At 39.7% G+C, this 13,474-nt stretch overlaps 1 protein-coding gene across 12 annotated transcripts in view; it reads right to left on the reverse strand.

Annotated features, from left to right (window-relative positions):
* Nucleotides 1-13,474, reverse strand: part of BICD1 (BICD cargo adaptor 1) — a 246,058-nt gene that overhangs the window by 58,471 nt on the left and 174,113 nt on the right. For 7 of the 12 annotated variants that reach the window (XM_021092081.1, XM_021092079.1, XM_021092080.1 and 4 more), the window contains exon 4: nucleotides 6,000-6,458. In XM_021092081.1, coding sequence (XP_020947740.1) covers nucleotides 6,000-6,458 — 459 coding nt within the window. The remainder of the gene's footprint in view (nucleotides 1-5,999; nucleotides 6,459-13,474) is intronic. The other 5 variants (XM_003481668.4, XM_021092076.1, XM_005664004.3 and 2 more) reach the window with 1 other exon arrangement.

The following is a 13,474-nucleotide window of genomic DNA, read 5'->3' on the forward strand; positions in this document are numbered from 1 at the left end:
AACAAAAAGAAAAAAGTCCTACCGTTGACTGTGATTGTGATTGCACAACTCCATAACTACACTAAGAAACATTAAATTATATCCTTTAAATGGGTGGATTGCATGTGAATTATTTACAGAAAGTTGTTCTTAAAAATAACTACATAATGGAGTTCCCGTCGTGGCGCAGTGGTTAACGAATCCGACTAGGAACCATGAGGTTGCAGGTTCAGTCCCTGGCCTTGCTCAGTGGTTTAACGATCCGGCATTGCTGTGAGCTGTGGTGTAGGTTGCAGACACGGCTCGGATCCTGTGTTGCTGTGGCTCTGGTGTAGGCTGGTGGCTACAGCTCCGATTCGACCCCTAGCCTGGGAATCTCCATATGCCACGGGAGTGGCCCAAGAAATAGCAAAAAGACTAAATAAATAAATAAATAAATAAAAATAAAGCCCTTAAAAAAAAAAAAAACTACATAGACTCATCCATTGTTGTTCGACTATAAATGCTCTTTTTATGTTTACTGATAGTTTATTTTTTTCCTTTCTTTTTTAGCTGTGCCATTACTTTTATTTTATTTTTTTAATTGTTATTGCCTCAATACAGTTTTTTTTCCCCTACTGTACAGCATGGTGACCCAGTTACACATACATGTACACATTCTATTTTTGCACATTATCATGTTCCATCATAAGTGACTAGACATAGTTCCCAGTGCTACAGAGCAGAATCTCATGGCTAACCCATGAGATCCAAAGGCAATAGTTTGTATATATTAACCCCAAGCTCCCCAACCACCCCTACTGATAGTTTTTTAAAAGAAGTAAGACTTTTGAGAAATGTGTTTGCTAAAGCTTATAAAGGTAATTTTTAACTGTAAGTGTATAATAGATTAACAACTTAAGTTATCAATTTTGTCCTAGGAAATTACATTTGTCATGTTAAGTTTTAAAAACCAGGAACTGACCAACCTTTTCTTAATTAATTTCACCTCACAAATATTCTGTGAGTCTTTGTTAAGCACAGATTTGACTTACTTGACTCTCTATGTGTAGCAACTCCATCTCCTAGGTTTTTGACTTTGAGCAAATGACATAACATATTTCTCAGTTTCCCTATCTATAAAATGGGGATCAACACTATCTACTTCACAGTCGTTATAAGCACCCACCAATTAAGCAAGTATATATATAAGTTGCTTTGAACTCTCATGGGATCATTTGAACTCTTATGGGGTCTTACGGGACCATCACTATAGGAAAAATAAAATTGCCTTAAATAAGAGTGTATCTAAACACAAAATGGGTCTTTATTTCTTCCACATTCACAAGGATACAACAAAACATAAATTTTAGTTTTACAGAAATATTACTGTTTTCTCACATTGCATGTAAGTTTATATAGCCAATACTGTAATGAAGAAAAGGATCCAGAGTTTTCTCCCGCTTTGTTTGACTCTTTGTGATATGAAGTTAAACAGAGGCTATTTATCAAAGGTAGAAATTTTAGCACAAGCATAGGGACTCCTTTATTTTAATTTTTTTAAATTTTTATTATTTTTTTGCATAGAGACTCCTTTAAATAGATTATGTAATTTATTTAGTGTCCCCAGGCAGGATCTACTTATTTTCATTCTAATAAAACTAATTAAGGTCCTTGTCACTGGAAAATGTCAATTATCTACCTAAAAAAACTGAGTTTTGAGGGCCAGCCCACTCCAGGAGGCACTAGTTAAATTGTAGTCAGTGTAGATTTTTATATTTATTACTACCATTTTCCAGCAGATGGCAGTATAATATCTTGAAGAATGGGACCTACATATACATATATATATTTTTTTCTAATTCCAACCAGGGTATCACAGAGACTAGTGATGGGGCTAATTTATTACCTTCCCTTCATAAATGCACCTTAGAGAAGTGAAGCCATTCACCCAACATTCCTATTACCCAAGGCAGAAACAGGTTTGTTGCTTTTTTTTTTTTTTGGAACCAGGTTATATAAATACCTATAGATGGGAAAACATAATTTACATGCATGGATAGAATCTCCTAAGATAAGAAAATACCAATAGGCTTTGACTCAGGAATGCTCTTTTCAAAGGGTTTCTTTAATCCTAAGAAAGAAAATTCTAAAAGTTGCATATTCCCTGGTACATCCTGCCTTTGTCCCCCTAATACATGAAAATTAAATTTGTATTTCTCTTGTTAATCTGTCTTCATTTAATTATTAGACCAGCCAAAGAACCTAGAAGGGAAGAGGGAAAATTTTCTCCACCCCTGCAATCTCTACATTCTGAATATCCAATTTCTTTCTTTCTTTCTTTCTTTTTTCCTTTTTAGGGCTGCCCCTGAGCCACCCAGGCTAGGGGTTGAATCGGAGCCGTAACCACTGGCCTATGTCACAGTCACAGCAACACCAGATCCAAGCTGTGTTCTATAGCCTACACTGCAGCTCACAGCAACACGAGGTCCTTTACCCACTGAGCAAGGTCAGGGATTGAACCTGAGTCCTCATGGATACTATGGATACTAGTTGAGCTCATTACCTCTGAGCCACCACAGGAAATCCTGAATATTCAATTTCAAAACACTTCTGGCCCCAAGCATTTCAGATAACCATAGTGCAAGTGCACTTTCTTTTTTTTTCTATTTTGGCTGCCCCACAGCATACGGATGTCCAGGGCCAGGGATCAAATCTGAGCCACAGGTGTGACTTTGGTCAATGCTGCAGCAATGCTGGATCCTTAACCTACTGTGCCAGGCTAGGGATTGAACCTGAATCTCAGCACTTCCAAGACAGTGCGGATCCCATTGCGCCACAGTGGGAACTCCTGAAAGTGTACCTTATTGCCTCTCAGAAGGTCCAGAACAGTGGAACTAACGCAGTATATGCACACAATGTGGGCGAGTATTGTTTATTAGAATTACCTTTTTATTTTCAAGGCTCACCAATCAATACCAACTGCAGTAACTTCTAGGCAATGTATCCTTTAATGTTTTCATAATTTATTTAAATTAAACTCAAGGGGAGTTCCTGTTGTGGCTCAGTGGTTAACGAATCCGACTAGGAACCATGAGGTTGCGGGTTTGGTCCCTGGCCTTGCTCAGTGGGTTAAGGATCCAGCGTTGCCGTGAGCTGTGGTGTAGGTGGCAGACGTGGCTTGAATCCCACATTGCTGTGGCTCTGGCATAGGCCGGTGGCTATAGCTCTGATTAGACCCCTAGCCTGGGAACCTCCATATGCCGAGGGAGTGGCCCCAGAAAAGGCAGAAAGACCAAAAAAATAAATAAATTAATTAATTAATTAAACTCAAGGGTACACATAACTAAGGAAAAACAGATTATAAAGAAATCAGGCTATACTTGTATCCAACGGTTTAAATGAGACATACTCTTACAAAAAATGTTGGTTACAAGAAAATAGAAGGTTACCTTGCCTGCAATAAAATTAGAAGCTAGTGTTCCTGGTGTGAGGTTGGAAATTGAAAAGCCCTTCCTGTGTTGAGTCTTGTTTTAGCAACTAAATTAGGAGCAAACTTTGGGACATAAGGCCCTACGTGTGCCCCTCTATACCTTTACAAACTGTTAGCACTAACGAGGTGCTAATGAAAGATTGGAGGTACACAGTTTTTTCATATATGGAGGGAAGGTTTATTCAGCCAAATTTTTCTCACGCTAACTTTTCGCTAAGTGACTATCCCTTTGCAGACTATCCCACACCCTGAGACTTAACTGTCACCTTTCTATAGTCCTACCAGTGACCACATTATTCCCATCTGAGATGGCTATTCTTCAGCTAATCATCCAATAGTAACAGTTAATGATATTAATAATAGCTAAGTAAACAGAGTGCTTAACAAATTAAAGGAGTCGAAATTGTGATGAGTTCCTAATTACTGAGCATTTACCATGTGCTCGGCCCTGTTCTAAGTACTCTATGTACATTAACTCCTAAACCTTTGTGGCACTTTGAAGAAGGTATAATGGATCCCCATTTTATGGCAGAGTAAAGTGCTGTCCCTCTAAGGATTCTCAACTAGAGGTTGACCCTTGGAACATTTGAAATGTGTGGGGCATTTTCGGTCACCACATCTATGAGGAGATGTAACTAGCATTTAATGGATTGGGACCAGAGATTCTTTTATTTATTTATTTATTTATTTATTTCCCACTGTACAGCATGGGGGTCAAGTTACTCTTACATGTATACATTTTTTTCCCCACCCTTTGTTCTGTCGCAATATGAGTATCTAGACATAATTCTCAATGCTACTCAGGAGGATCTCCTTGTAAATCTATTCCAAGTTGTATCTGATAACCCCAAGCTCCTGATCCCTGCCACTCCCTCCCTCTCCCATCGGTCAGCCATAAGTCTTTTCTCCAAGTCCATAATTTTCTTTTCTGTGGGACCAGAGATTCTAAACCTCCAGACGGACAACAAGGACCAGTCCCATCCCAAAGGCTGCAAGGTGGTTCCCACTGAGAACCACTCTCTTGCTGAAAACTTGTTCTCCACCATTCATTCTTTTTATTTGACTACTCCTCTCTTTTGGACTTTTGTATAACCCAGCTCAGACTACATTTAGGATTAAAACTGAGAACAGCTCTGAGCTTTCAACCAATAGCTAGCTGACCTGGTTGAAAACTAGAGCTATTTTACACTGAAAACTCCGCTTCCTAATATCTTCCACACTGCCACCAAAATAAAAAGAAACAAAAAGGTCAACCTGCCAATTTTTTATACTAAAGCAACCAACATGATAGTTTAAGAAAAATTTTATATTAATTCTATTCAATTTGGGGGCATAAATTCTTATAAATATATGTCACATAAATTTTTTGATAAGGAAATATGTTTTCTACCTGATTGTATTCATGTATGCCAAGCAAAAAGCCATAGAAAAGTATTATCTACACAGAACTAGACTTTGCAGTCAGGTAAGTCTATATGAAATTAATTTTCTTCCAGTGGCCATTCCCTCTTACCTTCATTCAAATTGAACATTGAGAAAACAAATTCTCACTAATTTTCTTTCAGCAGCCAAAAGCACTGGGCAGGTAAAATTAAATGTGAAAAAAATATGTTAACTTTCGATACAGTATTACAAATAAACCTAATAATAATTTCATTAGCTCTCTGATCTCATTTATTTCTGCTAATTACATTTTCAGTCAGTAGAAAATTATAAGTCCTGTTTGCCATAAAAGTAAGTGATTGCTAGAGTCTTAAATCTCTAATTACCAGCTTTATCCAAGGGGATAACAGACTGAAGAATAAGCCTCAGGATCATCACCCAACAAGCTTCTCGTTGAACCAGATTCCTGGCTCAGCAGATTTATGGGGAGCCCAACAATAAGTCCTCAGGTGATGGTGGTAGTGGGATGCTGTTCCTCAGACATTTCCATTATTACTGGATTAAGGTTTGGCTGGGAGGCAAGAGACTAGAAAACCATTTCACAGTGAGATAAGCCTCAAGGTCAGGACTCTCCATAAGACATTTTGATTTGAAGATGCTAAAAATGTAAGGCCTACTCCATGAAGGAATAAGAACTCCTTGGTTTCAAATTTGTACCTGTTCTATATTTTTAATCATATGATATCCTGGCTAGTTTGTATATGGAATGTCCTTCCTGTTTTTTAAAGCTTAAGGTATCACTGCAAAGTGTAACCATTAATCTTGAAGCTATACTTAGAGTTGCTTGTGATGGAAAACTTCATTTTGTTCATTTCTCTTGAATATCAAACTTTTGAATTCTCTCACCAGAAATGCATCAAGATTCTCTTTTCTCCCTTCACATCTGATTGCCATTTAATTTGTGGCTCTAAGAGATGAATTTCGTAAGGCAATGCAAATGAGAATTTTTTTCTTCAACGTCTATTTTGTTGTGTCTTCCTAATATACTGTCCGTTCAAAGTTACTAAAGAAACAATATTTTAAAAAATAATCAATAACTAAGATGTTGTAAGAAATCCCACCACATGCAAAATATCCACTCTGACAGCCTTCAACAAATTCATACCTGCATAAGTTGCTGCTTCAATTTCTGTATTTCTGAAATGTTCAGCTCACTGAATAAGTCAGAAACAGGGTGCAGAGACTCTCCTTTCCTTAAAGTGGGAGTCCGATAGTCTCCATTCAGTTTCACAAGGGGCCCGTGAATATGCCCGTTCATTTTGTCATCGTTGTTTGGTTCACTCCCATCCTCAGCAAACTTGAGTCCATCGACTGAGATGCTGATATGGTTATCATTGAGGGTGATGTACTGGGAGAGCTCCTTCCGCAGGCTGTTCTTCTGCTCCCTTTCATTTTTTAAGGTCTCAAGGGCTTCTTCCAGTTGGTGCTCAGCGATCTCTTTCAAACGGATGGCATCCTCCAGCTGGCTGTTCAGCAGTACTGTCTCCTCCTCAAATCGCTTAATCTCATGCTTTAAGCCTTCATATTCAACCTGAATCAGATAGGATAAAGAAGATTGATAAAACTAAAATTTGGGTCTTACAAAACTGCCATTAAACACTCCAGTGGACTTAAAATTTAAAAAATTAAAAGTCTACAAAGCAAAAGCACATGGTGTATGCACCATTAAGGTAACACAGGATGGTTTTGTTAGATATTATATATCCATACACATAAATTCAATTCCTAGCAGAGATGTAAAATCTCTTAGGATTTCTTTTATGGGGTCCAGTGGTCAAAAGGGGGCACTGTTTGCCTGTTAAATCAAGATTTTTTTTTTGGTAATAGTTTATCAGAATATTCACAATCCAAGAAAAGATTTTTTAATCATCACTATTACTTTGTTTTATCTAATTATTAACAATGAGGAAATTTTCTACTCAGGGCTAAGTTAGTTAAAAGATGACAATAAGAACATAATCTCAAAATATGTTAGAGAGTAAGATAAGAAAGCAAAGACAGGAGTTCCTTGGTGGAACTGGAATTGGCATTGTCACTGTACAGCTGTGGTGTAGGTTCAATCCCTGGCCCAGGAATTTCTGCATGCCATGGGCACAGCCAAGAAAAAGAAAAGGAAAAAGAAAACAAACTTTGTGTGCTTAAGGACTGAATCTGGAGTAACAGTACCAATTACGCCAAAACAAAACAATACATGAAAGTAGGTCAAAATGGTGGAGCAGGAGGGCATTGAACTCACCCCCCCAACCGCCCCCCAAAAATACAACTACATGTGGAACAATTCTCAGAGAGAACCAACCGGAAAATGACAGAAGCATCTTACACAACCAAAGCTGAAGGAAAGATCCCCATGTGCTGGCTCTGGCAGCTCGGCTTCAGGCTTCAGGCTTCAGACTGTGTTCAGGTCTCCTGCACATCTTTTTTAGAACAAAACTGAAGGGTCATGCTTCTCAGGGCATGATTTTCTCATTGTGATACAGGAAGGTAAAGGGATTAGTCAAACCAAGGAAGCATGTCTGAAATCTGTGCTCTGCCATATCTGCTAATATTCCATTGGTCAGAGAGAGTCACACGACCAAGACCAAGGGCAATAGAGCTGACCAATTTACTCTCTCCTTCTAGGGCACTGCCAGGTTACATGGCAGAGGGAGACACAGAAGAACAATAATCTAAATCCACCGTACACTGATACAATCACATAACGTTTTTCTTTAAAAAACAAAAACAGGAGTTCCCGTCGTGTCGCAGTGGTTAACGAATCCGATTAGGAACCATGAGGTTGCGGGTTCGATCCCTGCCCTTGCTCAGTGGGTTAACGATCTGGTGTTGCCATGAGCTGTGGTGTAGGTTGCAGACGCGGCTCGGATCCTGCGTTGCTGTGGCTCTGGCGTAGGCCGGCGGCTACAGCTCCGATTCGACCTCTAGCCTGGGAACCTCCATATGCCGCAGGAGAGACCCAAGAAAAGGCAAAAAGACAAATAATAATAATAATAATAAATAAAAAATAAAAATAAAAAACAAAAACAAAAAACCACAACTTTTTATTGTGGGTAATGTAAAAATACCCAAGTAACAAGAAGAGTTCAGTGGACCCCCAGCTTCAACAATCATCAGGCCCTGGCTACTCTTTCATCTATATTTCCATCCACCACCACCCCCAAAGCTGGATTTATTTATTTACTTATTTATTGGCCTCACCTGTGGCATGCAGAAGTTCCTGGGCCAGGGATCGCATCCACGACACAGCAGTGACCTGAGCCACAGCAGTGAAAATGGCAGATCCTTGACCACTAGGCCAGCAGGGAACACCAAGAGATAATCTTTTTTTTCTAAAAACATAGCCATAATCCCTTGAACATGATAGAAAACTAGTTATCAAAAACGATATCGAAAACCAAAAAACGAAAACGATGTCAACTGCAGGTCTGGAATTACAAAGGAAATGCATATAACTTTGAGTGAAAAAGGATAATGTGTTATTTTCAAGTACGCAATATGAGAGCAAATGAAAATTTAATGAAATGCTAATAACAGTTGTTCTTTAGTGGAGAGAATAAAGGTAACTTTTTTTTTTTTTTTTTTTTTTTTTGTCTTTTTGCCATTTCTTGGGCCGCTCCCACGGCATATGGAGGTTCCCAGGCTAGGGGTCGAATCAGAGCCGTAGCCACTGGCCTACACCAGAGCTACAGCAACTTGGGATCCAAGCCGCGTCTGCAACCTACACCACAGCTCACGGCAACTCCGGATCCTTAACCCACTGAGCAAGGGCAGGGACCGAACCTGCAACGTCATGGTTCCTAGTCAGATTCGTTAACCACTGAGCCATGACAGGAACTCCTAAAGGTGATTTTTAAGAAAAAAATATTTATTATTATCAACATAATACTCTTTTGAATTACAACCAAATAAGAGTCTGTTCAGACACCCTGTTGGCTGTGAAGGTCCACAGGTTGAAGAGATCTCCACTCTGAGACCATGTGCCTTCCTTGGGGCCTTTTCCATGGCTCTTACAACATGCCACCTTTTAATAAATATTTCATCTCCATGACTATTTATAGGAAATACTTTTATGCACTGTGTCCCCCATAGTGCTTCAATATTCCTTCAGAGTGTTTCAAAAGAATTCTGCTCTTAATAAGCATTTGCTGGGTGTTCCCGTTGTGGCAAAGCAGAGACAAATCCGACTAGTATCCATGAGGATGTGGGTTCGATCCTGGCCTCGCTCAGTGTGTCAGGGATCCGGTGTTCCTGTGGCTGTGGTGTAGGCTGGCAGCTGTAGCTCCAATTCAACCCCTAGCCTGGGAACTTCCATATGCCCTGGGTGAAGCCCTAAAAAGACAAAAAAGAAAAAAATTTGTTGAATAAACTGTGAATGAAAAAATTAGAAAAAAATAACGATATTGATTATATTAGGTACTAATATAAACTATATGTTTAGTTTTAAATATATTTTAGTATTTATATTACTTTAAACTTGTATTTGTAAAAGATTTTAAAAACTAAAGGATAGAGGAGTTCCTGTCGTGGAGCAGCAGAAATGAATCTGACTAGTATCCATGAGGTCGCAGGTTTGATCCCCAGCCTCACTCAAGGGGTTAAGTATCCCGCATTGCTGTGAGCTGTGGTGTAGGTTGAAGACGCGGCTCGGATCTGGTGTTGCTGTGGCTGTGGTGTAGGCCATCGGCTTCAGCTCCGATTAGACCCCTAGCCTGGGAACCTCCATATGCCTCAAATGCAGCCCTAAAAAGACAAAAAAACAAGAAAACCCCAAAAAACCCAGAACTAAAGGATAGAGATCATAGACCGTGATTATGTTCACATATTTCTAATTCTCCCTGCACCCCTACCCTTCTTCATATAATCTCAATGCAATGGCTTGTCTTGCAAAGTTTAAGATAAAAGTTTTGATATAGGTTTAGTTAGGGTGTAGGTTTAGCTGATGTAACAGACACCTAAACAAAAGCAATTTAGTTGAGGTAGAAATTTGTTTCTCTCTAATGTAACAGAATGGAGGGCCAGTATAAAATCTCTGTTCCCTGAGGTCATTCAAAAACCAAGGTCCTTCTATCCTGTTGCACTGCTTCCTACCCCAGCCCACGTGATCTATGGTGGCCTGACTTCTCACTCACGTTTCAAACAATGGGACAAAGTAAGGAGTACACGCTCTCCCTTTAAGGACCTGTTTCAAAAGCTGGCCACATTATTTCCCTTCATATGCCATTGGCTAGTACTAGTTGCCAAGAAGGTGAAGAATGTAGTCTTTACTCTCAGTAGCCTTAGGCCCCATTAAAAAATTGGATAATATACCGGAAGAAGAGAACAATGGTTACTGACGGACAATCAGTAATCCCCACTGGACAAGATCAGTGGAATTTCCCATGTCCAGGACACTCCAAAGAGTCAAATCATGAAACTGCTTGCGATAGTAGAATCTGTTTCCTTGCGCCATGGTTTCTTCCAGGTAAAGTCATCTTCCTCTTGACCTTCACCTTTTCTCTCCTGGGACAAACTGGGACACGGACTTGCCAATTTTTCCTAGTATTTCAACTAATCAGCTGACTGGCCAAAGATTATATGATAACTTACATACGCAGATATTAATTTAGTTTGCAATGTAGAACTTCTATTCTGTAATCTTTGATGGACTGATGGCTTAGACCAGGCATTGTCAAACATTCCTGTGTCCTCTGGACCAAATGCAGCTGACAGCCTAGTTTTGTAAACAAAGTTGTCTTGATTTTTTTTTTTTCCTTGTAGGGCCACACCCAAGGTATATGGAAGTTCCAGGCTCAGGGTCAAATTGAAGCTGCAGCTGCCGGCCTACAGCACAGCTCACAGCAACACTGGATCCTTAACCCACTGAGCGAGGCCAGAGATCAAACCCATGTCCTCAAGGATACTAGTTGGATTCATTGCCGCTGTGCTACAATGGGAACTCCTATAAACAAAGTTTTATTAGAACACAGTGACACTATTTTGCTTACATATTGTCTATGGCTTGCAAAACCTAATATATTTACTATCTAGCCCTTTAGAGAAAAAATTTACTGGAGTTCCCTCTGTGGTAGAGTGGGTTAAGGATCCAGCATTGCCACAGCTGTGGTGTAGGTCACGGCTGTAGCTCACATGTGATCCCTGGTCTGGGAACTTCCATATACCTGAAGGTCAAGACATTAACTTAGTTTGCATTGTAGTTTTTTTATCCTGTAATTTTTATTTAATTGATAGTAGACTTTCCCTAAGACATGATTTCTTTCTATCTGGGCAGCTTCACTCATTCCACTCAAATTTGGTTCATACTCCTACTTAGCTGTTTCATGCTTCTCTGCCTAGGCAAAGGATGTTATTTAGAAAACTTACTCATCCTTCAAGACCCAAGTAGACTCTGATCCTAAACAAAATCTTTTTTGACCTTCAAACAAACAGATGACTCGGAGTTCCCATTGTGGCTCAGTGGTTAACGAATCCGACTAGGAACTATGGGTTGTGGATTCGATCCCTGGCCTCGCTCACTGGGTTAAGGATCTGGCGTTGCCATGAGCTGTGGTGTAGGTCGCAGACACAGCCTGGATCTGGCATTACTGTGGCTATGGCATAGGATGGCAGCTACAGCTCCAATTAGACCTCTAGCCTGGGAACGTCCATATGCCGCAGGTGCAGCCCTGAAAATACAAAAACAAACAAACAAACAAAAAAAAAAACAAAACAAAAAACCAGATGACTCCTTTCTTGTACCATCATTGCAAAGCTGTATCATAATGATTACAGAGTTAGGAAAATAGAGGCACCAAGAAACAGAATGAGAAGGCACTTAAAAATTGGTGTTTCAGGAGTTCCTGCTGTGGTTCAGTGGTTATGAACCCCACTAGTATCCATGATGATATGCATTCGATCCCTCAGTGGGTTAAGAATCCAGTGTTGCCATAAGCTGTAGTGTAAGTTGTAGATTCAGCCTGGATCCTGCTGTGGCTGTGATGTAGGCTGGCAGCTGCAGCTCTGATTCAACCCCTAGCCTGGAAACTTCCATATGCCACACGTGTGGCCCTAAAAAAGAAAAAAAAAAGGTATTTGATATTTTAAAGATGGCATCAAAGTAGTCATCATGAGAAAAATCAGTACTTTGTTGGGATTCCTTAGAGCAACTTCACAGTTATGTAACTCTATTTGTTTTTTCTTTTTTGGCCACAGCAACAGCATGTGGAATTTCCTGGGCCAGGGATCAAATCCAAGACGCAGCTATGACTTGTGCCCCAGCTGTGGCAATGCCAGATCCTTAACACTCTGTACCACAGCAGCAACTCCAAGTCCTCTATTTTTAACTACATGAAGGTTGAAGATAAGTACCATTACTTTTTTTTCAGAGTTTAGGAACTCTAAAGATCTGAATCTGGGCCTGTGTTGCCAACCCAACACATAGCTTTAATATTCAATTTCATAGATGGCTGAGTTTATGACCTGCCTTCCCTATTGGGACTGAAAGGTCTTTGTCCCAGTGACCATGTCTTTTGTCCTTAAGAAAGTACATGGCCTCATAGAAAACTACCCCTGAAATACTGGTTAAATGAAATCAAACTAAATTGATCCCAGGGTCTCTTATGATATTATTACTTGCTATAGAAATATATCCCTAGAGGAAATGTTCTTCATAATAAAAATATGATTAATTTGTTAATTGAAAACTAGGGTTTTCAATGCTCGGATAACAAATCTTGAGTGCCTTAGCTCATTATGTGAGATATTAGGGACATGAACTTTATTATTTCTCCCATATCTAAAATGGAAACTAACATGATTTCCTGTCCTATGTTAAGTAATATTGGGTCCATGCAAAATGTCCTGCCCCTATGTTAACCAATACTGGTGCCAGTATGAAGCACAAAAAACTTAGCTGATCATGGGAAATACCTGCTCCTGGAAGATGAGACTCAACTAAAACAGCTTTCTCAAGACTCTCATCAAGAGTCACTTTGTTGTAGCTCTCAACTCAAAGCTTTTATGCAGAGTTCACGTCATGGCTCAATGGTTAACGAACCCAACTAGTATCCATGAGGACTAGTGGGTTCGATCCTTGGCCTTGCTCAGTGTGTTAAGGATCCAGCATTGCCATGAGCTATGGTGTAGGTTGCAGACGTGGCTCAGATCCCGTGCTGCTATGGCTGTGGCGTAGGCCAGCAGCTACAGCTCTGATTCAACCCCTAGCCTGGGAACCTCCATATGCTGTGGGTATGGCCCTAAAAATACAAAAAAGATCCAAAACAAAAAAGCTAGTATGTTATAAACTCTGTCTACTCCAACCAGTTTCCCACCATGCAAGACCTACCTTAAAAGTATCCAGTCCAGATCCTCAAATCCTATGAACATCCTTACCCTTTAGATTTCATTTTGCGACACTACTAAGGTTCTGTTGAGGCAACATCTTACTGCAAGAGGTCTAATAAACAGCTTTTTTTCATCAACAGGTTTTTCTGTTGATATCAACAATTGACTTCTTATGGCTGTTGCTGCTTACTGCACTTCTTTCAGGTATTTTGGTTTGAAAAAGTATAAAGGTATAAAAAGTATTTCAAAGGTTGGATCTGATTT

Source organism: Sus scrofa, chromosome 5, assembly GCF_000003025.6.
Source record: "Sus scrofa isolate TJ Tabasco breed Duroc chromosome 5, Sscrofa11.1, whole genome shotgun sequence".
NCBI lineage: Eukaryota > Metazoa > Chordata > Mammalia > Artiodactyla > Suidae > Sus > Sus scrofa.